At 35.1% G+C, this 26,250-nt stretch overlaps 1 protein-coding gene across 1 annotated transcript in view; it reads left to right on the top strand.

Moving 5' to 3' along the window:
* The first annotated feature begins 4,759 nt into the window (after positions 1-4,759).
* LOC125830041 (uncharacterized) overlaps positions 4,760-26,250 on the top strand; it is a 38,648-nt gene continuing 17,157 nt past the window's right edge. The window contains exons 1-4 of the mRNA XM_049509257.1: positions 4,760-4,896; positions 5,336-5,509; positions 13,757-13,855; positions 21,702-21,805. Coding sequence (XP_049365214.1) covers positions 5,387-5,509; positions 13,757-13,855; positions 21,702-21,805 — 326 coding nt within the window. The 5' untranslated portion in view covers positions 4,760-4,896; positions 5,336-5,386. The remainder of the gene's footprint in view (positions 4,897-5,335; positions 5,510-13,756; positions 13,856-21,701; positions 21,806-26,250) is intronic.

Genomic DNA, 26,250 nt, shown 5'->3' with positions numbered 1-26,250 from the left:
TTGGTTTTGACAAATTTAAACTTTGAATCTTCTTTTGTAACTTGAACTTCTTCCGCGCATTCAAGAAAGTCAGGCCAAAAAAGGGATAGTGCGTATAAGCAGTGAGAAAGGGTATAAGCTAAAATGTGGTTGTCCAACGAAAAGGTTTAAAGCTCAAAGTGGGGACATACTAAGGATTAATTTCATTTTGTAGGCTATGAAAAGACCAGTGGCTTATACACATAACAACCAAATTTGGTGTATTAATAGAAATAATAAGTTTTGTGCTTTTATCTTTGTTCTTGCTTTATCTTTCCGCATTTCTTTTGTTGTTGTTGGGTTGAGGCTGACTTGACTTGGTTGGAATAGACAAGTGTCATCACGTCCATTTTTGGATTGTGACAATATATAAGTAGAGTTGTCAAAGGGGGGGGGGGGGGGGTAGACTGAATCTTGGCGGGTCATTTAGGCTGAGTGAATAAATGGACGGGTTATTGACTTGCCCAAAAGCTACTTGGGCTGAAACGAGCTAAAATGTCTGTCATAATTTAATCCGCCAATTCTTATTAAGGTTTAATTGTTTTATTTGTTCTTTTATAATATATAAGAAAAATTACACGGGAAAATTACACTAGGTAACAATCCATAACATTTGTTTACCAGTTTTCTGGTCCAACTTTACAAACTTACCCAATTCGGATAAAAGAGCCATATTTAATGTAATTAATATAGCACGGTTTATCACTATTTAGCCACGATTTAACCATGGCTAAATAACGCTATGAAAAACAAAAACTTTTTTGTTGCACTTTTTATTTTGTAATCATTTCACTTTTTTGTGGAAAAATAGATATGTATATCGTTTTATTATTTTTTGTTTATTTTATTTATTAAGGCGAGAATGGATGATAGTCACATAAATATTAATACATTATTAATCGTTTATATAATTCGATACACGATTATACCGACTTTTTTTATCACTTCCGGTACTGGCAGGGGCAATTACCATGTATACAATATCGATATTACATATACACTACATAATTATTTGTACATTATATATACATGTTTATATACCATTTATACGATATTAATACATATTTATATACAATTTATACAATATAGATACATAGCATATACACTACATAACTATTTATACAATAACGATACATTACATATGAATACATAACTATTTATACAATATCATACATTATATATATATATATATATATATATATATATATATATAATACATAATTATTTATACATCATATATACATATTCATTCACCATTATACAATATCCATACATACAACATTGATATATTACACATACACTACTTAACTGTTATATTAAAAGAATAAAAAGAGTTAGTTATTTAGCCACGATGTAGCTAATAAAAATTAAAAGTAAACCGTGACTAAATAGAGAATTTGACTATGTTTCATCTTATTATTTTCGTGGCTATACTTTTTTGTAAACTAATAAATTTTTGGTACATATTTGAAGTCATCCATTTTTAACACCTAACAATTTATTATTTATTTATGACTATATATGATATATCAAATTTTAAAAAAAGGAAAATTACGCGGATAAACAAACTTATACTACTAATTGCTCATCATAGCTATAGTTTGCTATAATTACTACTCGCGACTAACATTAACCATTAATTATGTGGGCTGACTTCGAGTTTGTATAATTAGTCACATTTGTATAATTCGCCACATTTGTATAATTCACAACTAACAATTCTTCGTTTGATTTGTATTTGTATATGATAGTTTGTATTTGTATATGACGACGATTTCCTTTGATTTTCTGGTTTTGTCATCATATACGTTAATCTTTTTGTGTATAACTTCTTAAAGTTTGTATAAACGTGTTTTCGGATTTTGTGTAATATAATTTATATAATGTAATTTGTATAATATATTTTGTACAAGTGTTTAAAGTTCATATGTATTTTTACATTACTCAATTATACAAAAATACGCGAATTATATAAATGTACCTGCAAATTATACAAACGAGATGCGAATTATACAAATTATTGCCCTCTCTCGCTCGCTTCTCTCCTCCCTCTCCCAATCTCGCTCACCTCTCTCCTCCCTCTCCCAATCTCGCTCGCCAGAATATACAAATACATATGTATATATATAATTATCTAACCATATACATATATAATTCACCTCTCTCCCACTCTCTGCCCTATCTCGCTCGCCTCTCTCCTCCCTCTCCTAATCTCGCTCGCCACTCTCCTCCCTATAACATGTAGCTACGAATCGTAATTCGCAAACTATAGCTATAGAGTGTAATAATTAGGCCATTTTTGAGTGACTATTGTTGGAAAACTATATACACAGCGGAAGCATACCAAAATCACACAACTTACATGAATAATAGACAACACATTGTTTATACTAGAACAAGTACAATCATGTTAGGGAAATATAAACTTTCTGAATTTAATTTCAGAATTACCTCTTGAAGCGTGAGCCGATACCTTCAAGTGAATCCACAAGCTAGTCGACAAGCTAGAAACTTCAAGAAAATTCATAAGCTAGTCCACAAACTAGACCATAGTTCTATGGTCTTCTACAGTGATCCCAAGTTTACTTCCGAACCCTCTCAATACTTGGGTGGACAAGTATTTTATGGAAAAAATTATCTTTTTCAAGGGTTAGAAGAATCCCTATTTATAGAGATTTCTTCTTAGTCCAAGGAAAAGGAATACCATGTCTTTCCTTAAAATAGAAAGACATGTACATCTCCATTTCCTTAGAAAAGAAAAAGTCATGTCCTTCTTCCTTTCCTTAGAATAGAAAAAGTGATATACTTCTCCCTTGCCTTAGAACATAGAAAGATACATACTTCTCCCTTTCCTTAGAATAGAGAAAGACACATACTTCTCCTTTTTTCCTTTACAATAAATTTTGAGTTCTAGATAAATATGGGCACGGTAGGGACCACAAAATTAATTACCGAGGCTTCCTATTATGAAAATAATTCCAAATAATTAATTTCAATTATTTTTACCATAATAAATTACAAATCATTCCACTAGAAATTCGTAATTGCACTCCTTTATTTATATTTCGAAATTTCCCATTAGACACATATGTAATTCCCCATGTTAAGATTACAGATATTAATCAATAAATTAAATTATTGTCGAACTTAATTCAATGATCAATTTCCTTTAGAGCATTGCTTAACTTATTTCATGTGTCGGATTCTTAAATCCACTTGCAAGGTTTGACACGATGAAAACTTTTAAGCTTCTCAAAAAGGCATATCATCAATCTCTATATCGAGACATGGATTCCATCAACTAACTTGTTATTTCACCAATATATATTATCATCATCCAATCTACCAATAATATTGACCCATCTTAGAATCTCACCTTTTAATAAATCAAAACGATGATTAACATATACAGATCATAATAGTTATATCAGGATTAAGAATATAAGTACATTTAATAGTTTAGAGAATTGCTTTAGTCAGTCAGTCTAAAGCAACTATCTCTACTCGATCCCGTTCAATACATACAAAATGCACTAGCACAAGAAGTTGGAACTATATCATTCCCATAATCAAGATAAACTACATATAATCTTGTACCAATGACATGTCCTATTTCCATCTTAGATTGTGAACAAAAAAACTTTATACTTATAAGAACCGATGATTTAATCCTCTGTGTATAAGCTTAAACTCTATACACTAAATCATCTACTATATAAGTAAACAAGCACCATAAACGAATATATAATCTATTAAAATAAATAAATAATTATTCTATAATAAATACTATATCTAAACACGTGGTTAATAGTATATATCCCAACAACTATATGCGAAAGTTCCTCTAAAAAAATATCTTTTAAGAAAATATTTTGACAAAATATCTCATGAGTCAATTTTGGCTACATATCAATTCACATTCTTAATGGACTGAGATGGATTAAACCAAACTGAAGTGAATTGAGCTAACAAATGACCCGCCTAAACTTGAACGAATTAGGTGGTTGGACTTGATTTTGATATCGCTAGACGCAATGTATACAACTTATAAGTAGAGGTGACAATTGAGCTAGTTGGGTTAAATTTAGACAAGTGATAGTGGGTTAAGACAACAATCGGATCAAGACCCAACCCAATCCAAATTTGCTTGAGTCAAAACACCTTTGGTCAAAATGGGTTAGGCAATAGGTTATATTGCCGGTTAAGACCCAACCCAACTAAGCTTAATTATTTTATTTGTTCTTTTAAACTATTTTTTTTTTGTATTTGGTAACATAGTTCTTTTAAACAATTTTAGTACTTACTGAAATTATTTGTTTCTTTATTATGGCTATATGCAATATATTAAATTTGAAAACAAATATTTTAAAAAAAATATTTGACAAGATTTTTCGTGAGCCAATTCGAGTTATATATCAATCCAATTTTTAGTGAGTTGAATTGAAATGAGTTGAACTGGAACTAACCGTGGTGGACCCGCCTTGAAACAGCGGGACCCGATGGGTACAGCTAGTCGGGTTCGCAAAGCGACGCCCGGAAACCACGGTAAAAAAAAAAAAAAAAAAAAAAGTTGAACTGAATTGAACTAATGAATCAATAACCCGCCTAAACTTAAATGAATTAGACGGGTTGGACTAATTGAATTTGATTTTGTCACCCCTTACTTATTTATATTTTATTATTAAGTATTATATTATATAATAAAATATAATATAAAATACAACCCCAAAATTTGGTTCAAAGAAAAGGAAAAACAAAAACAAATGGCGAACGATAAGAGTACACACCAGAATAGGCATCTCTTTGTTAATGGCCAATCTGTTGTTTCACCGATCTCCATTCTTCAGTGCTCTCTATTTTTGTTCATTCTTTACTAAGGTAATCGCTCTCATTTTCTATATGTTTATCTTTTTGTTACTTAAATTATTGTTATGTATCTTGATATTAATCATTTAATATTTATTACTTCTTATTGAATTCGGTATTTGGGGAAGGTGGTGTCTGGATTTTTGATCGGAGAACGGTTTTTTTTTTTTTTTTTGAATTTGTGAACTAATCTTTTGGTAAATTGATGGCTGTTGGGAGTTATAATATTTAAATCTGAAATTAGATCTCTCTTGGGTACTTGAAATAAATTGGGGCTTACTGAAAGTTATAATATGCATTTTGGAGATATCTGCGTTGCAGTATTAAAATTAAAGAAGAAACTGTGTTAAGCTTCTTGATTTAATAAATTATTATTTGTAGATGCACCAAGTTATTTTCTGTACTGTAAGGGTTAAAGTTGTGAATTAAGTTATGCTAGTTGGTTTATCAGAGAAGTTAGAAGTTGTAAAGCTTGGTTAGAGAGAGTGAAAACGCACACGTGATGTCTTTTGACGGAGCTGAAAGGCCATGGAAATGTGGGAAAGGGGGTACTGTGAATTTACAGAAAGTGACTTCCATTGTTCGGGACATTGGGGAACCTTGTCTTCATCAGTCATCAATAAAGGTAATGGCTTTTAAGATATGTTATTCTCAATTATGGTGTTTTGAGGGATGTCATAGTTTGTATCTCTGAACTCTAGTGCTAGCCTGATCAGTTCTCAATTAGTTTTGCAAGGAAATTATGTGATCCTGTTGTGTATTGCCTATTGAGTGTTTCTTATTTGATCTCGCACTGAACTGGTTTCTTTCACTATTCTACCTTTACTCTGTTTTTTACTTTACTTTGTCAATTTGTAAAGAATCTGGATTCTAGAAAATTTGAATGTGTATGGTTGCATATCTTGATTCTTCTTCCGTGAAAAAATATTTAATCTTCAGCTAAAAACATAATGGGATGAAGAAGATGTTAAGGGGCCGTTCAGTAGGACTTATTGCCACTTATTATACACAGTATATAACTAAACATTCCCTATTCCCCATTTGATCCCCACTTTGTAAGCCCCCCCCCCCCTTTAAAAGAAAAAATAAACATAGCAATCCCCACATTATTGACAGTCTGTTTGAATTAACTGAATTTAAGTAGCTTTTAAACACTAGAAAAACACTTTTAAAGTGCTGGAGCTGGTTTTCTGATAAGCAGTTACATGCATTAAATAACAGTGCTGAAACTGAATATAAGTTGTCGTGCTTGGTAAAAAAGTGCTTATCAACACTTCTTCTGCTAAAATGTCACACTGAAAATCACCTAAGCCATGCTGGCACCTACTCTCAATCTAGTTGGCAAACCAATTTCAGTTTTAGCCAATTCCCTTTATTAAAAGACAAAATGTAAACAATTGAAAACGATTGCAAGTCATATATATGTCTCATATAACATAAGCACAAAACTAATACAGACAACCCCAAAATCTAGCCATATTAGTCGAAAGCTCTACATCATTGGAAATACATAAGACTCCAGTATCAAGTACACTGTCTGAATTGGAAAGATAAAAAAAGTAAAGACAGGAAGGTGGTCTAGTGTTGCGGATCAGCCAAGAAGTTCACGCTGACTCTCTGAGTGCAAGCTCTCTAGACATGATCCCTAACTCTACTAGTACCAATATTAGGAAGTGCACAAAAAGTGCAGCAAGTGTTGTGTGAGTACATAATATGTGTACTCAACAAGTATTATTGACCGACACCAACAAAGTAATGGTGATGGCAGGCCTTAAAAATACCTGCTTTAGCCTGTGCAGTTCATATAATCTCAACCGATAAGGAAATAACTGCTAAAAGGGAAATCCATCCGAACAACATTATAAAATGCACATAACAATGTATAAATGATATGTACAAATAAGAGTCACGCTGAAATGCATGTGATGTTAACCCTACCAATCTCAAATTGTGCCCCTAACACTTTGTAAATGCACTGCCTCACTGGGGTGTCTAGGAGCAGTGATCCACAGGGGACAACCGCGTTGTCCATGCGTCTGCAGGGAACAGGATCACATTGTGTCAATAATCATGTCAGTCTGCCTAAAATAAAATCCCATTGGGCCATAATGACATCACTTCACCCTGGACAAGATCCCATCGGGCCATAATCATAACACTCCGCCCGACACATTATTTCATTTGTCCCAAAGTATCCTGAATGCATGTCATGGAAAAACATGAATCACATATGCAATCACATGACATGTAAACGGTGCATAAAAATGAATCTATGCAATATGGGTATCATTTAACACATGAATTATCTGCAAGGGAACGCCTAGTATGTTGCTGCAAGTATAAGAAAGAAGTAAAAATAACCTACAATGGAAGCTTATTGCCTTTGGTGAATACGGAGGAGCATCCAAGAAGTTGAACCTAACAAAAGAAGGAATCCATGAAAAGAGAAAAAAATATTCTGGAATTAATTATGTCGAGTATTTCGACACTAGGAGATAAGTAATCCACCATCTTTGGGAAGTTTTAACTCTTTGAGAAAGGATTCGGTCAAAAGAGGGTGTAAATACTCAGAAGCCTAATGATCTGGTACAGTACAACACAGTCTAGGAGTCCTAATTGAATATAAAGGATGAAAATAGATGTGCTCTCTGTTATGTCCACATCCAAGGAATTCCGCTTCATTCATATTAGTGGTATCACTTACACCACATTAGCAAGCATCATTTCACTAAGCTGACTATTTTCCATCTTGTAACCATTTAGATTACTTCCCCTTAGTTCTTGTTGATTTTAATGACATTTCAGATTGCTAACTCCTCAAATTTCCATATTTTGAGAGGAACAAAGACAAGTGTGGTTGTATAGCAATTAACAGTCCTAATAGGAATTACTAAGGATTTTCTTTTAATTACTATGAAGTGTTTTTACATATTTGTACCTTACTATTAAAAATGATAATATTATTTTTAAAGGCTAAAAAGGTTGTTCAACTTTAGCTTTTTTAGTCTATCAACATTTTCTACTCAAGAGTTTTTCCACTTTCATAATAACTAGTTTCTCTGCATGTTTATTTTATTACATAACTTGTATATAGTTTGTGATGCAAAATGTTGAATTTTAACCATACACATATGTCAAGAAGTCTTGTTTGAGTTGTAAAGGCATTTCGACATACGCTATTTGCAAATCAACCTTTGTTGCAGTTTCAAAAAAAAAATCAATCTTTGTTGTATAACTTTATCGACTATTTCAACTTCAGCAATAAATAGATAAGTTATATCTAACAAAATTATTTTTAGAGCTTCTCGAATGAAGTAATATTTTACTTATAAAAATCCAACTTGTATCCATGTGAAATTATATCAAACACAATGTCAACACATTTTCAACTTTTACTTCAAATACTGTTTTTTTCAAACTTTAACAAAATTGTCCAAAATTAGCAATTTAAAATAGATAAGTAATCAATATTTATACTTAATTTAATTTTCTTCACTTGAGCTGAGGGTCATTTGGAAACAACCTCACTACCTCCAAAACGTAGTGGTAAGGCCTGCATATACTCTACCCTCCCCAAATACCACTTTGTTGAATTTCACCAAGTATGTTGTTATAATAGTAGAATATTTTTTTTTGCTTATATGTATGTATATCATTCAAATGTTAACATTAATGTGTGAAATTTCAAACTAGTATGATTACTATTATTTATGAAAGAAAAGGCTAGATGTGAAAAAGAAGGAAACTGGTTTAATGATGAGACCAACGGTATAGCTCCAAATTCTCCTTCATTTTGCATTTGTTTTCTTTTTTCTTTTTTCTCAATCATTCTTTCTTTTCTTTATTTTATGAATTTTCACAATTATGAGTTAAATATTACTCTATCTGGTCAATTACCAACTTTGGAGAAGAAATAAGAAATAACTTTTGTTTTATGGTATGTAATTTTCGTTATCCTACAATAACAAAAAATGGAACTCATAAGATTATGTGTAAAGATTGTCAAGAAATGAATTTTTCAAAATTTTTGTGCCTAAGAAAAACTAAATTTTGAAAGACTTGGGGCCAGTTTGGCCATATGAGATGAAAAATCATGATATGAAATCATATGAGATGAAGTTGTGGTTTGTTTGGACATGCAATTTGAATTTTAAGTTGTATGCTTTGCTCATAAACATAAAACCCCCATAAGTTGTGAAAACTATCAAAATTGCCTCAATTCTTTATATTATCTTTATCCATAAAGCAAAATTTCATAACAAAAGTATAATACACTATCACAAAGTTATTCTAAAAAAAACACAATATATTTGATCAAATTTTAGTTCAATAAAAAAGTAAAATTGAACTTGAGTTATAGTAAACTACTCTTTAATAAATTGGTCATCAAAATACTACTCTTTAAAAGAATTGAACATGGTCAATTCTATATCATCATGTTCATATTCCGAGAATATTTCATCATTCCTTTGGTATTCTCGCAAAAAATTAAATAGATATAAAATGTTCTTTTCTACAAAATATAAACTTGTGGGTCAGTTTTCGTATTTGAAAAATATGAAATCATGAGATGAAGTTCTCAGATCATGCTTTTTGGAGAATTTGGGATTTCATCTCATGATTTCAAATCACTAGATGAAATAGCATGTCCAAACGCCTACTTATATACTGTCAATATAAAATTATAACTATCACTCTCACCTTACAAATAAAAAATTGTTAGGACTCTTCAAGAGACTTGTAAAGCTTGGGTAGAGCCTTCCACGAAGGGAGGTGACGTGAATAAGGTAGGAGACAGGTCCCGTGAGGCTATTACTTCATTTGACGAACTGGGTCCTTGGAAAGGTGACACTGATCAACTTGTTTTTGATGATTTTTCCACTAATGAGGTTTGGAATCACCCCAAAACAATTTGGTGACTGTGATTTCAGTGGATAAGGGAAAATGGACTGCTGGAGATCCAGTTTTAGCTGCTGGCTAGTGCGCTACTCCGGTGGGGTCAGTCGAAGGCTCTTGTTTTAAAGTTGATAGGCCTGGAACACCCCTCCCTAATTCTGATTTGTCAGTGAGTCCTCCAAGGCCCATGGGAATTCGGAGAGGAACTTTTCTATCTCTCATCAGTTAGATAAGGACGTTATGGGGTGGGGGTGGGGAGGGGGGGGGGTACAACCGGTGGCACAAGGAATAGGTTTTTTCACAACAATGTGTTGTGCAGGGGAATTCCTTAGGGGAGTTTTGCTCTTTCTCTTGTAATTCAATTGTGGGTGGCGTGGGGAATACTTGTGGGGTAACTACAAAATTTGTGTGTGTGTTTGGGGGTGGGGGTGGGGGTATTTCCAATTGGGCGGTAGAGAAGTACATTAATTTTGTGAAGTTTTTAGGGGTGTCTTTTGATGGTATGGAGGGGAAAGTTATTGATCTCTTGAATTCTACTGACCAAGAGGCTAGATGTGTTGTACAGTTGAAAGAATTAGAATTGATGGATGAGAACAATTCTAATTTGGGTGTTCATAAAGGAGGGTGCAAACTTTTGGTGTATGAGAGGAGAAATAGGGAGCCACATCGAGGGAACGAGGGGGTAGGGGGTTGGAAAATATTATTTGTTGATGGATTATAAAATTATCAGTTAAAATTGTGAGGGGATGAATGATCCCATTGAAAGGGCTATTTTAAAAGTAGGGTTTAGAGAATTGGGGCCGGACTTGCTATGTATTTAGGAGAAGAAATGGAGAAGTGTAGGGGGTGGTAAATGGGTGAAGTATGATTACAATCAGGCTCGTGGCAATGCAGGTGGTATTCTTATTCTTTAGGTTGATAGGAAGATGGCATGTATTGAGGTTTAGGAAATGAAGTTTATGATTGGTATGAAGTTTGGAAATGTTTGTAATGGGATTGAAAGGGGTTTTGGGGGAGTGTATGGACTGGGGGGGGGGGGGAGGCTCAAAGGAGGTGTTCTGGGAGGAGGTTGGGGCAGGTTTGGGGAGATGGGACATTCCTTGTGGGGAAGGGAGATTTTAATATCATAAGATTCCTAGAGGAAAAGGTACAGTGTAGGGTGATATCTAGGGCCATAAGAGTTTGTGGAGTTCATTGATAACCGTTATCTTATTGATTTACCTTTAACATGAGCCTATTTCACATCATCTAGAGGACACTTCCAAATCTAAAATGTCAGATTCTTTATGCTTACTTCTTGGAGTTGGCACCTGGTGCTTGCAAGTCCCTTTATCAAGATTGGTCTCAAACCATTCACCTATCCAATGCCCATTTTATTGGATTGTTAGTAGAGGAAGAAGGTCGAGATCTCCGTTCAGATATGAGAATGTGGTTGAAAGCGACAAATTTTGGGGAGAAGGTGAATGGGTGTTGGAGTAGCTACGTTGTGGAGGGGAGACCTTATCCGCTTGCTATAAAGATGAAGATGCTTAAAATAGATTTAAGGGTGTGGAACAAAAAAGTATTTGGGAGGTCTCCCCTCATGTGGTTTTTTGAAGCTCCTATCAGTGTTACACGAAAATTGGAAAGGCCTCCAGAGGAACTTCCTTTGGGATTTAGTGGAAGGGGCAAAGAAGTATCATTTGGTTCGATGTGAGACCGTGACGACTCCTAAATGTTGTGGGGTTGGGGATGGGGGTGGGAGTCAAAGAGTTGAGGGTCTTTAACAAAGCTTTGTTCGGGACATGGTTGTGGAGATTCAGGGTGGAGCTCAATCCTTATGAAGAAGGGTGATAGTTGATAAGTATGGGGTAATGAAAGGGGGTCGGAAAACTAATGTTACCACTTTGGCGTTTGGTTGTGAACTTTGGAGGAGCATCATGAATGGAAGAGCAGATTCCTATGATAATCTCTTATAGGGTAGTAGGGAAGGGAGTAGAGTTAGTTTTTGGGAAAACGAACGGAATGGAGACATGTTGCTAAAAGATGAGTTTCTGAGTATTTATAGGGTGTCGTGTCAAAGGGAGGCAGTAGTCCAGCACATGAGGGGGACTCAAGGGGAAGAAATGTTTGGGATTTGAGGCTTAGGAAGGATTTTCAAGATTTTGGAAATGGATGAGTTTCAAAGGTTACTAGCTCTGCTCCATCTTCATTGTGCGCAGGTGAGCAGATCCGATAGACTGAGATGGAAGTTGGGGAACAATTGCGTATGTTTAGTCAAGTCGTTTTTTATGAGAAGGTTTTTGCAAGGGAGTAGGAGGTGTTGCTTATAAAGTCGGTTTTGATTCCTAAGGTTTCGAGGAAACTGTAGTTTTTCACATGGTTAGCTGCTGCTAGAAGGGTGATCTTGACGGCGGAAAACTTTAGAAAAAGAAAGGTTGTGTATCAACTGGTGTTATTTATGCAAGGACGTTGAGGATGTAAATCATCTTCTACTACATTGTAGCTTGGCTACACAACTGTGGTGGGATATGTTCTGCTGGTTTGATATGTCCTGAATGATGCCCAGATCTGTAAAGGAACTTTTGTTTTGCTGCAAAGCTATAAGAAATGGGAGGAAGTGCACGGCATGGAGTGTGGTTCCTCTGGCTTTGATGTGGATTGTTTGGAGAGAGAGAGAGAGAACTAGGGAGGGCCTTTGAAGGAGTAGAAACCGTTCCCTTATTTATTTTTGGTGCACCCATGTAGAGAACCATGCCGTTTTGTAGGTTCTTTACGTTTTGGTATACTTCTTGTATACAGCCAATTTTGGCATGTTGATTAATATAGTTTGCTGACTTGATAAAAATAAACACTCTAGGAAAAGGATAGAGGGTGGTGCTAGGACAAAATTTCATCTTGCTCATCATCAAGTTAAGCAAATAAGGTCTATCATCGTATGCACAACCTTTTAATCTCAGGAGCTTTATCCTCATCATAATATTGAATCAGAAGTTTTAGCTTTATTTGTGGAGGGTGTTTGAAACGGAAGAGACATACCTCTTATCCATATGATATCACATCTCTGCTTGGAGCCCATCATATTCTGCTCTTGATTTGTTTATCAACTGGCAGAGATTTATCATCCAGACACTAAAAGGATTTAGTTGGAGAAGCTACCAACCTTCAAGTGCTATTATTTTTTTTTTAGTTTAAATAAAACAGAATATCAAGTGCTAATATAGAAGTTGTAAATACCCATAAATTTTTTATCAGCGGGATAATTTCCTGAATTTGGCAGTTCAGCCACTTGCAACACTAATTTGTTTGCTTGCTATCAAAAAAGAAAAAAAGAAGTAATTGGCCATCATTAAAGGGCCCTTTGAATATATCTGAATAAAGCTTGTCTCTAGTGGTTCACCCATTTAATGTAATGAAGTAACATTTAGAAGAATTCAAGAAACACTTTTGCTCGAGTCTTTTACTTGAATTGGAGAATTCATGTTTATTCTTGCTTGCTAATATTAGTTGTTCAGAAAATATTACTCTCTCTATCCCAATTTATACGACACACTTTCCGTTTCAATCAATCTAAAAAAGAATGACACATTTCTTATTTCATAAATATTTAATGACACTATCGACATTTTACCCATGTTGGGTCCACTTATTTGGCAAAAAATCCACAAAAGTGTACTTTTCTATTTAAAAATTCATTTATTTGAAGGGTAATTTTGGAATATTGCAAAGTCTTCCCATATTTCTTGAACTCTATGTCCAGTCAAATTACATCACGTAAATTGGGAAGGAGGGAGTATGATTTCTTTAGAGGAAGTATCATAGAATACAGTACTTATTCATAGGTCTGCTACTTTCTTCTTTTTTTTTGATTAATAACAACATAGGAATTTTTGCTTCGTAAACTCAACTTCTACACTGTTGACTTTTTCTTTGTGCTATTTATGGTAAACTCAACATTCATGCTGGGAATATTTTTCTTGTGTTTTTGATGATACAGATGAGCAAAATGCTTAAGCCTGACAGGTGGCAGACAATCTTTGAAAAGGATGGGAAGGTACATGGTTTTAGGAAAGTGCTGAAATTGATCATATTAGGGGTAAGGCTTCTATTGTTGTAAGTTACTATTTTTGTTAAAGCCCTTTGTGCTTAATTTTGCTTGTGGGAGAGGTGGATCAGTCGAGGCTCTTGTATTGGGAGTATATAACACCATTATCCAAAAAAGAGAAGACAACTAAGACAAATAGAGAGAGAGTGAAAGACAAATGCAATCGAGAAAAAGAGGTTTAGACCGAAAGAAATAGCTAGAATAGAGAGAGATTTTAATATCAAATCAATTCAGTTAAGTCTCATAATTATTGGAGAAGAAGAACAATATACCAAGTTTAATCCCACAAGGTAGTGTGTAAGGCTACCTACCTAGGAAGGTAGAGAGACTGTTTCCAATACTCTCGGCTCAAGGAAAAACATTTCAAAAAAAGAAAATAACGGGAGTGAAGAAACCACGGTAAAATACTAAAGAAACCATGACTAAATATTCTTAAAAGTAAGAATAAATACAACAAAAATAAGACAATAATAGAGGTGCAAAAAAACAATAAATAGTAACAATAAGCGAATAACAAGAAACTACAATAATACTACGAGATAAGTGTTAAAAAAACATCTAAATTATCTCATTTTTTTGAGTTTCATACCTAAACTATTGAGAGAGTGAGTTTCATACCTAAACTATAAGTTGGAGAAACACATCTCTCTTCTATCACTCTCTTGATGGTATGGTAATACACTCTCTTTTATTTTAAAATGATTGACACATTGACACTTCACATGGACAAAATATTCCATTTTGAAAAAAATTAGATAAATTATTAGTATTAGTTAAAAATTAAAGATTAAAGTACTTTAATCTAAAAAAAAGCAAATTAATATATTTTTTAAGATTTTTTTTTTCTTTTTCACTTTCCTCATTTTGTTTTAGATATATACCATATGTTTTAAGGAAAAATATTTTCTATTTTCCGTACGATTTTTCTAAAAATAAAATTTTCATTTTTGTTATATTCAATATGCAAGTAAAAAAAATACTTTCCTAAAACATATGTATATATCTAACACAAAACGAGAAAAATGTAAAAATAAAATAAAATTGAGAGCAAAGGGGTAAATGAGGTGGGGTAGATTTTTTTTTCTTAAAGATATTTGGAAAGGAGTAGGTTGTTTGGGGAGGGGGGGGGGGTTGAAGTAAGGTTTTTTTTTTTTAAAAAAATTTATATAAGAAATTTTTAAAAAACACCGGGGGGGGGGGGGGATACGGGGTGGAGTGGGGTAAGAAATATTTTAAATTTTATGGTTTTTTGAAAAATAATTCCTTTTTTTTGGAGATAGTGATATTTTTATCTTTAACTTCTAACTAATACTAGTAGTTTATTTAATTTTTGTCAAGGTGGAATGTTTTGTCCATGTGGAATGCCAAGTGACAAGGTTTTTTTTGAATAAAAGAGATTACACACACCAAGGAGATGTGTTTCTCAAACTAATGAGTGATAGTTTATATGTGAAACTCACACTTCCAATAGTTTAGGTATGAAACTAAATAAATGGGATAGTTTAGGTGTATTTTGGACACTTCACTCATAATACTACAACTAATAATATGAAAGGATAAGCGAAATAATACTCAATTAACTACCTACTTACCTTCTACCGTGTCTTCCATAACATTTTATCCTTTTATCTAAGGTCACGTCCTTGGTAAGTTGCCACTGAACTATGTCTTGACTCTTGTCTAATCATTTCTCCCCGAAACTTCTTCGGCCTACCTATACCTCTCAGAAACCATCAATAGCCAATCTCTCACACCTCCGCATTGGGGCATCCGTGCATCTTCTCTTCACATGTTCGATCTATCTCAGTCACACTTCTCGCATCTTGTCTACTATCGAGGACACTCCCACCTTGGCTCGGGTATCATCATTTATAATCTTATCTCTTTTAGTATTGCCAAACATCAACTCAACATCTTCATTTTTGCAACTTTCATCTTCTAAATATGAGAGTTCTTAACTAACGAGTACTTCGCTCCATGTAACAAAATCGATGTGTAAAATTGTCTTTAAATTTTGGTGGTACCTTCTTAACAAACTGGGCTCCGGATAAGAGCTTTCATTTCATCGACTCTGCACCAATATGATAAGTGATTTTCTCGTCAATCTCTACATTTCCTTGGATAATATTCCCAAGACACTTGAAACTTTCTTTCTTTTGGATGACTTGGGTATCATGCCTCACTTTGACCTCATGTGTTTGTTACTGAATTTGCAGTCCAAGTATTTTGTTTTGGCCTTGCTCAACTTGAACCCTTTAGACTCCAAGGTTTGTCTCCAAACCTCCAGCTTCGCGTTAAATCGGCCGTGAGTCTCGTCTATCAGGCTTATGTCATTTGCAAATAGCATACACCAAGGATCTCATCTTTGATTCGCTATGTCAATTTATCCATCATTAAGGCAAATAAAAAAGGCTTAGAGTTGATCCTTGGTGCAATCTCATCGCCACTGGGAAATGCTTAGAGTCTACTCTCACCTCTTTTGGTACTTACCTAATGTTATTAACAATCCTATCCCACATACTATTGAAGTCTTCCTAAAAAATTGTTCATAACCTAGGTAGATGATGTTTTGAACAAGTTAGAACTCTTAAATTACTAGTCGAGCTGTGTGAAAACTGGCCCAGACACCACATTCATTAAAAAAAGAAAAAAAAAACTCTTAAAGTACTAGAAGTCCGTCTGAAAATACAGGAGTAGGTTAAACCCTTAAAAAAGATTATCTCTATACGGGTGAAAACCATTTTGCCCTGCTCAACTTTGCTTTTAAAAATGAAATACTTCCCCTGACTTTGACTAATTCATTTCCTCTCCTCTTATCTCAATTGAACATTTTAAATATCTATTTTACCCTCTAAATTATCAACATTTGTGCTGTTTTTACTTGTTAAATATTATGATACTTTCCTTTTTTTTTTTTAATATATGACTTACCTATAACACTAATAAATCTTATTTATGGATTAAAACATGAAAAATAATTTTCAAGGATATAAGATGTTTGAATAACAAAATAATTGAGCTAATTAGAACAATATGTTCGTATCAATATTGATGATAATAATAACCAAAACTCAATTTTAATTACACAATTGAGAATGAGAGAGAATAATTTATTTATAACAAACTCTTAATGATCCTCTATTTTTTTTTTGAGAATGGTAAAGTAACTCTTAATGATCCTCTATTATACTTTAAATGAATTTCAAATTATGATTCAATTAAAAATGTTACATTAATGGATGACAAAACTCTAAAATATTAATACGCATCCAAAAATATTTATATATATAAAATCACTTTTTTTTTGTGTGAGAAAAGGAAATGCATGGGTGCTCCAGAGCAGAGGTGTGCGAGGTTGACTATGGATGGTTTCAGGAGAGGTAGAGGTAGGATGAAGAAGTACTAGGGATAGATAATTAGACAGCAAATGGCGTTGTTTTAGTTTACCAACGACATGACCTTAGATAGGATATTGTGGAGGGACACCAATTAGGGTGGAAGGTTAGCAGTAGGGATAGAGTGTTGTCTTGCTCACTTTCCTACACTAATAATAGTATTTTTCTGGCAATTTCTTGTTTTTTGATGCTTGTTATTACTCGTTTTTTTTCTTGCATTGTAGTATTTTGTTGTAGTTACATTTTTTTTCCCAGAATGCTTTGACATATTCTCTATAATATTTTGCCATGACTTCACTCTTGTTAATTCTTTTTCCTGACCTGCTATGACTTTTTCCTTGATCCAAGGGTTTATTGGAAACAATCTCTCTACCTCTCAAGTTAGGGGTAAGGTCTTGTGTAATTTACCTCTCCAGACCCCACTTGTGGAATTACACGGGGTATATTGTTGTTATATTTCATTCACTTAATAATAAAATAACAACGTAGTGGTAGATTTTTACAAATTGTTTTTGATAAAATTAATAGATTATTCTACTTGTACTTTACAAGAGTTTAAATTACATTTTATAATAGGGTAAAGACATAGATTCCTCCTTGAATTTACCTTGAAAAGTCAAAATACATGCTTAAACTGTCCTAGCGGCCTATTACACACCTTTACTATTTAAAAGTGAATTTATTTAGCCTTAAAATTGACGTAACCAAAAAAAAAATGCGCGTCAGTTAGAAACTCAAGTAAAAACAAATTTAGAATCCTCCTTCTACCCTCACCCCCACCCCCACACCTCTTCTTTTTTACACCCCACCCACTGTCCTCTTCTTCTTCATTCTCTATTTTTCATCAATATTTTCTACAACTTAATTTCTTCATAAATGCTATTTTTATTCTTACTCCATTGTTGATACAAAAATCAACATTCAAAATCTTCGCTTTCTTCATTACAGATCTTTGCAACTTTACCAAAATGTAGTGCAGAAGAAAGCTCCAAAATCACCATTGAATTCTCTATACTAAATGAAACATCAATGATGAAGAAGAACCATCGCATTTCTATTAATTTCACTATTACTATAAAAAATCACAACATTATCACCAGATTTCACCACCTCCACCATACCCAATTTCTCTCTTCCTTCACTCTAAATAAGGGTTGTCTCACCTCGCCAAAAACTCAATGAAGAAAGTGATAGAAGAGAAGTTGTAGAAATTGATGGTGATGGCAGCGTTGTTGGTGGCTGGTAAAGTTGATTGTTGGGTTTAAAAAATAAAATATAGTGGTGGGTTTGTTGGTGGTGGATGGTGGTTGGCAAAGAAGAGAGAATTGAAGGTGGTTAAGAGGAAGAAATCGATATTGATATAGTGATGGTGATATTTGGTGGTGGGTGAAGAAGAAGAATAGAAGGTGATTTGGTGGTGGTGAAGAGCAAAAAATTGATGGTGAAGGTGGCTGGACATGATTTTTCTGGTGTGATGGGAGATGGAGTTGGTGGGGTTTAGTGATGAAGAAGATATAATTATTAGAGTATTTTAATAATTAATTAGAGATTAATTAGTTATAAATATAGTTAATGAAAGAAAAGTTAATGAATAAAGAAAATTAAACAAAAAATATTTTAAAAACTATAAATTCTAACATGGCGCTGACGTAGTGCTGACCTGGCGGCGAGTGTAATACACCACATACTGTGAGTGTCGTTAGACGTCTCAGGTTGGTATTGAATTCACTTTTAAGTAGTAAAGGTATGAAATAGGTTGCCATGATAGTTTAAACATGTATTGACTTTTCGGGACAAGTTCAGAAGGGTATCTATGCCTTTTCCCTTTATAATAAAATATAACCTAACTTAAATCATATAAAGAAAACAAAAAAGTTTTTAAAAATTATAAATTCTGACATGACGCTGACGTAGTGCTGACCTGGCATCGAGTGTAATACACCACATACTGTGAGAGTGTTGTTACTAGTCTCAGGTTGGTATTGAATTCACTTTTAAGTAGTAAAGGTGTAGAATAGGTCGCCATGATAGTTTAAGCATGTATTTGACTTTTCGGGACAAGTTCAGAAGGGAATCTATGCCTTTTCCCTTTATAATAAGATATAACCTAACTTAAATTATATTCAAAGGAGATAGGTGAAAAATTGAATATTTTCTTTTTTTGGTTTCCCACCCGGTGTCCGGAGCCCACATTGGAGCTCCGACTAAATTCGGATCACGCACTGCAGGGCCCATTCAGGGGTGGCGTTCCCAACATGATTTTTTTCATACCCAGGGTTCGAACCCGAGACCGAAAAATTGAATATTACCACAACATACCCATTGAAATCCCACAAATGGGGTCTGAGGAGGATAGATTGTACGTAGACCCTACCATTACCTCGTGGAGGTAGAGATACTATTTTCGAAAGACCCTCGGCTCGAGTGTAGCAAATCCAAGTACAAAGTAGAAGAATACAATGTAGAAAATATAGCAACTAATATGGAACAAAATTAAATATTACATATAATATAAAATATATATGGTATATGTAATTAGTTCAAAATTTACTGAAATGTAAAATAGTAAATAAGATTGATAATGACAAGGGCAAAATAGAGTGAACAAAGAAGTGTATATGACTAGTTTGTGCTTATAAATAGAATATGTATAATACTTATACACTTAGAAAGTCACTTTTGGCATCTGGTAAAAGGCATGTTTTCCACAAATTTATGCAATAATAGCATGCTGCAGTTTGAATTTTTCCTTTAAAAAGAAATAAGATGTGGAAGAAATTAGTAAAAGAATTATTATGCCAACCGAAAAGTTCAACACATGGAAAATTGCTGCAAAATAGATAAGATTGAAACAAAAAGCATTTAAGGTACCAGAGAAACTGGAGGTGGCAATGGCAATGTCAGTTGTAAAGAGGAAGCAACAGATGAATCCATGTAATGTATATCTGGGATAACATATAGATAGACACTCAAACTTGTCCTGGAAAGCAAGCACTCCAACTTTGAGTATGCATATCTAGACAACTCAACTCGTGTACATTGTGTCAGTTGAACGCTCCAACTTACAAAGTGATCATCTGGATACCTCTGAAATTTATGTGCCCATGTCAGCATCGGGTGTCCACAAGGCACAGTGAGGGCATGATGGAGTGTTTAGTTGCTAGTTGATACCAAGTCGAGGTATCTAGATGTGCATTCTCAAAATTAGAGTGCTTATTTGCCAGTTGAGGCCGACTTTAAGTGTCTGCCTATGTATTATGTCTATGGACTATTGTTGTTCTTTTTCAAAGTGGCAATGGAAGCATTCAGAGAAACAACATCAAGACTTGTTTCCCTCAGAATTCCTACCTCTTAAAGTAAGGGGAAAAAAAAAAAAAACCCAGCATAACTTTGTCAGAACATTACTATGTTACAAGCGAAGATCTCTTAAAAACTTACCCCGGGGGGGGGGTTAGGTTGGGTAGGAGAGACATACCAGGGATGGTAAATCCAATTATGTTGTCTACCAGAGGATGACCTAGTGTTGGAGGCATGAGAGCAACAACCTAGAGATCCAGATTCGAATCCCAACTACAACACCTGGTCTGAGTGAATCTGTTCCAGTTATGGTGACCGGGTTACCTTGGAAGCATATGTTTATGCACTGTACAGGCTGCATGGTAGATTAGTCGAGGTTCGGAGAAATCGATCTGGACACCAACGATATAGATGTGTAATGTCCCATCACAAATTTGAGACACGAAAGTTCCATTCAAATATTTCCCTTTCTTGAGAATAATGTGCAATTCAGGGACAAACCTATTAAGAAAAGAAGAAAGGAGATTGAACATGAACTTTTTTTTCCCTTTTTTTCCAATAAATGTTTTCAGAACATTGTTTAGTAACACATTAGAATGATTTTTTGCTAGTTTTTGAGGATGAGTTTTTTCAAGTTGACCAGCTTTTCAAGTGAATTTTTTTTTTCTACTCACAAAACTTCAACCTTTTTTAAAGTGAAATGCATGTTCCAAACACAATTTCTACTTTCAAATCTATTTTTCAACTTCAACTTCAAATACTACTTGTTTTCAAATATCACTCTATTCATGTCCAAATGTCTACTTGAACTCTGTATTGATACTAAACAGGAGAGGCATAAACCATATCACCATCCTCCCGAAAAACATAGCTGAAATATCCTCTTGGGTAACTTTTGGAATACTTGGAGAAGTAGTGAGATGATGAAAGAATTTGAGAGAGTACAACATACGTTGGCATTGAGTTTAACTTGCAAAACACACTTTTCTCAACTTCTGCACCAAGGTTCTTTAAGGTGGTTGCTTTAAAAGAGTTTAATTTGTTAAAAGAGAAGTATGTAATATTTATAATTTAGTGTGCGTGAAACTTCTGAGTTATGAGTGTATCTCCGCTATAACAATTAGTTTTTTTTTCTTGCATGGTAGGGTGTGGATCCAGCTATAAGACCAGAAGTTTGGGAATTTCTCTTGGGCTGTTATGCTTTGGGAAGCTCCGCTGAGTACCGAAAGCAGTTGAGGACTGCTAGAAGGTATTCGCTTTCCAGTTACTGCTATAATATATTGAAAATGTTCTACTCAATTTGGTCAATATGAGGAAGCTTCATGTTTTCAGTCTTATTATCCATTTTGGTTAAACATCTTGTTTATGCAAAAGTCTGGGTCTATGTTGAAGTCGCCTTTTCTGTTTTCCCCCCTTTTTTGGTTTATTTGTTTTTTGTTGTTGATTTTAGGTAGTATAAACATAGGAATGCTGAAACGTGTAAGCATGCAAGGCAATTGACAAGCAAATTACTTTGATGAAATTGCCTATTTAGTATTTACTGATGTAGTTGGGAACTCTATACTTACAAGAATCAAGATCCATACAACATTATGAAATTTTGCTGAAAAAAATTTGATTCTCTAGAAAGAGAATCAAGGCTTCGGGATGCCATATATGCTCTTAAAATATACAACTATTATTATTGCTTTTGTGTTGAATTGTTTCATTAATAATCCTACAGGAGGTGTCTTCTGCCTTTTTAAGCTGCTCTTCTTTTCCTTTCTTTCCTTATTGTTCACATAAGTGCCAAAGACACTGCATCCTATGTTATTTTCATCTCCTAAAATATCACCCTAGTAACTCGTTTGACTTTAAACATATTCCACATCATGCACCATAGCCTATATTCTCTCATGGTTTATGAATAATCAATTTGACTTGACACATATTTCAAATTATGCACCGTATTATGTGTTGTGTCAGAACCTGACCTCAATTCAACAATTATCGAACTGAGATTTAATAAAACAGTAGAGTTTTTTGGGACAATTTTCTATTAATCAACTGAATTGAAGGAATTACAACTTAGAACAATGGAAAATGAATCTGAAGTTTGGAAGTTTCCATAGACGAGTCCTTAATCTGCAGAAGAAGAATGAGTGGGATTAGGAAAAGGAAGAAGAAGAAAGGAGAGATGTGAGAGAAAAGGTGAGAAAGATGCCAATTATCCATTCAGCTTCTCTTTCCTCTGCAGAGTTGGTTAAATCAACGTGACTTGTGCTGGTTTGGCACTGTGATGACGTGGCTGCATCTCCACTCTCTAATCTCATTAATCTACATCTAATATGGGCCATTGCTTCTATCCAGTAGTTATAACTACTTATTGGATGCCCAAGGTCATGATAATTCTCTCCCTGCAAAGCATCCTTGCGTCAAGGATTAATAACAAAATCAGGAAACGTGGCCTTGATGAAATGATAATCTTCCCATGTAGCATCTTCAGGAGGTAGATTCGACCACTGTATGAGCAATTTCACATTGGCTCGATTGTTCAGCTTGACTATCTGCCGCTGAAGAATAGCCACTGGTCTAACCAAAAACTGACCATCCTCCCCAGTAACTGGTAGAATAGATTGCACCACTATTTTTTTTTTGATGACAAGGGAAACCCGCAGCCGCTACCCTTTGGGTGTGCATAGGGTAAAACCCTCGCTCCTATGCAATAGCTTGCAAACCACGTAGGAGTTAACCCGCACTAAGCAAGCCTGGTGCGACAAGCTCGACGTAGAAGGCAAACCCCTTGCTTTCACTAGCAAGGGGTTTCGAACTTGAGACCTCCAACATGGAAGTCTCAAGCCCAAACCACTGGCCCCCATCTTCTTTTTGAGAAGACATGGAACACTGGATGTACTTTAGAAGCAGGTGGAAGATCTAGCTTATAGGCTACAAGTCCAACCCTTGCTAGAATCTTGTATGGGCCATAGTATTTGGAGTTGAGCTTCAAATTTCTTCGTAGAGCAATTGAGGACTGTCTGAGGTTGAAGCTTGAGGTATACTATCTCACCAGGTTGAAACTCCTTTTCTGACCTATGTAGATCAGCATAGTACTTCATTCTTTTATTGAGCTTTCAACAAATTGTTCTTAAAAATTTGTTGCATTTGTTGCCTCTTCATGATCAAATCTTCAGCAGCAGGCACCACAGTTTGGTCCCATAGATAGTTGAGGAGGCGAATACCCATAGAGCTTCAAAAGGGTGCATTGCAAGCTTGTGTGGTAGTTGATGTTGTACCACCACTCAGCTAGGTGCAACCACTGCTTCACTGATGAGGTCTGTGACTAGTCATGCACCTCAAGCAATTTTCTATACACCGATTAACCCTCTCAGTTTGCCCATCTGTTTGAGGATGATAGGTAGAACAATATAGGAGAGTTGAGTGCCACTTAATTTGAAGAGAGCAGAAGTTACTCAAATATTTTATCTCTATCAGAGATAATGGACTCAACTCAGGTGCACCATGAAGAGTGTGTACTCTCTTCCAGAATTTAGTTGCGACTTGTAGAGCTGTGAAAGGGTGGGATAGAGCTATAAAATAAGCACCTTTAGTGAGCCTATCAACACTACAAAATAACATCCTTGCCTGAGGATTTAGGCAAACCTTCAACAAAATCCAAACTTATCTGTCTCCATGATTGATCAGGAATGGGCACAGGTTGCAGCAAACCTAGATATGGAGCATTCTCATCCTTGTTCCTATGACAAACCTCACATTCAGATACAAACTGCACCACCATTTGTTTCATTGTTGGGCAATAGAATAGTAGAGACAACCTTTTGAAAGTTCCAAGTTGGCCAGAGCGCCCTCCTAAGTTAGAAGCATGGAAGGTCTGGATCAACTGATGCATACGAGGTCCATTTGAGCCCACATAAATCTTCCCCTTCCTTCTCAATACTCCCGAGTAAAACTGCCACAAGTTAGGACTATTAGTATCCACTGTCAACTGTGTAATGAGCTCCACAGCCATAGGATCACCTTCATAGCTGGTTGCAACCTCTTGGACCCACAATGGAACTGCTACACTGATGGCATGCAACTGGCCTTCTTCGCTCAAGTGGTTCTCCTCTTGTTGGTTCGAAATTGTATCAGCTTCACTCAAGCTAACCCCTTCATGCTGCTTTGAGAGTGCATCGGCCCCTCTATTCTCTGCCCCTTTCTTATACTGCACCTCATAATCTAACCCCAACAATTTGGTCAGACCTCTTTGTTGCACTGCTATAGTAACCTTCTGTTCAAGCAAATATTTGAGGCTATGGTGGTCAGTCTTGACCACAAAATGCTTGTATTGAGGGTAATGTCCCCACTTGTCAACAACACTCAATAGAGCTAAATATTCTTTCTCCTAAATGGATTTATCTCTATGCTTCATAGCCAATACCTTACTAAAATAGGCTATTGGCCTTCACCTTTGTATTAGCACAACTCCAATTCCTGAATGGCATGCATCAGTCTCTACTACCAATTCTTCATCATAATTTGGCAAGGCACTGGTGTGGTAGACTTGGCCCTCTTAAGTGCCGCAAAAGCTTGATCAGCTTCTTCAGTCCACACAAAAGCATCCTTCTTCAACAAGTCAAATAGTGGTTTGCTTATGCTTCCATAATTAGCTACATACTTTCTATAATATCCCGTTAAGCCCAGAAATCCCCTCAAAGCTTTCACAGTTATAGGGGTAGGCCATTCTTCCATAGCTTTCACCTTGGCAGGATCAGTTGACACACCCCTTCTGCATTAATAACATGTCATAAGTACTCTACTTTGGATTGACCAAAAGAGCACTTGGACCTTTTTGCATACAATGAATGGAATAATAAGGTGTTGAACACCAACAGTAAATGATCTACATGCTCTGGCAATGATTTACTATAAATGAGGATATCATAAAAAACACCAAAACAAACTTCCTGAGGACTGAGGTACAATTGAAAGACCCGATTCATTAGGGCCTAAAAGGTGGCAGGGGCATTGGTAAGCCCAAAAGGCAATAACCTTAAACTTATAATGTCCAATGTGAGTCCTGAATGTTGTTTTGTACACATCTTCAACCTTAATTCTGATTTGATGATAACCTGCCCTAAGACCACTGCTCCATGTAACTCATCTAAAAGGTCATCAACAATGGGAATTGGGTACTTATCCTTCACTGTGATCTCATTCAACCCTCTATAGTCTACACAAAACCTCCAGGTGCCATCCTTTTTCTTAACCAATAGAGCTGGTGAGGAAAAGGGAGATCGGCTGTGCTAATAATCCCATTAGTAAGCATCTCCGAAACTTGCTTTTCTAATTCCTCCTTTTGGTAGTGATTGTATCTTTAAGGTCTTAGACTAACTGGTGAGGCTCCAGGCTTTAAGTTAATAGCATGGTCCAGTTGTCTCACTGGTGGTAAAGACTTTGGCTCAGCAAACACAGACTGGTACTTGTCCAGCACTTCTTGTATAGTGGCATCCACATGCTCCTGCTCATTGTAGGACTCTACTCCCAGCATGAGTAGATGAGCCATCAATGTTTGACCTTCCTGATAAGCCTACCTATGGCACTACCACTGATCATACTCAAACTACCCTCACCTGGAATAACATGTAAAATGGTTTCATTTCCCTTTCTACCAATTGTCACACACTTTTTCTCATGATCGAACTTGGTAGGATTATT

This window comes from Solanum verrucosum, unplaced genomic scaffold (genome assembly GCF_900185275.1).
Source record: "Solanum verrucosum unplaced genomic scaffold, falcon-dt-bn FXZP01000151.1, whole genome shotgun sequence".
NCBI classification, from domain to species: Eukaryota; Viridiplantae; Streptophyta; class Magnoliopsida; order Solanales; family Solanaceae; genus Solanum; species Solanum verrucosum.
The sequence above is the reverse complement of the archived record's forward strand: the minus strand, read 5'-3'. Positions and strand labels throughout refer to the sequence as shown.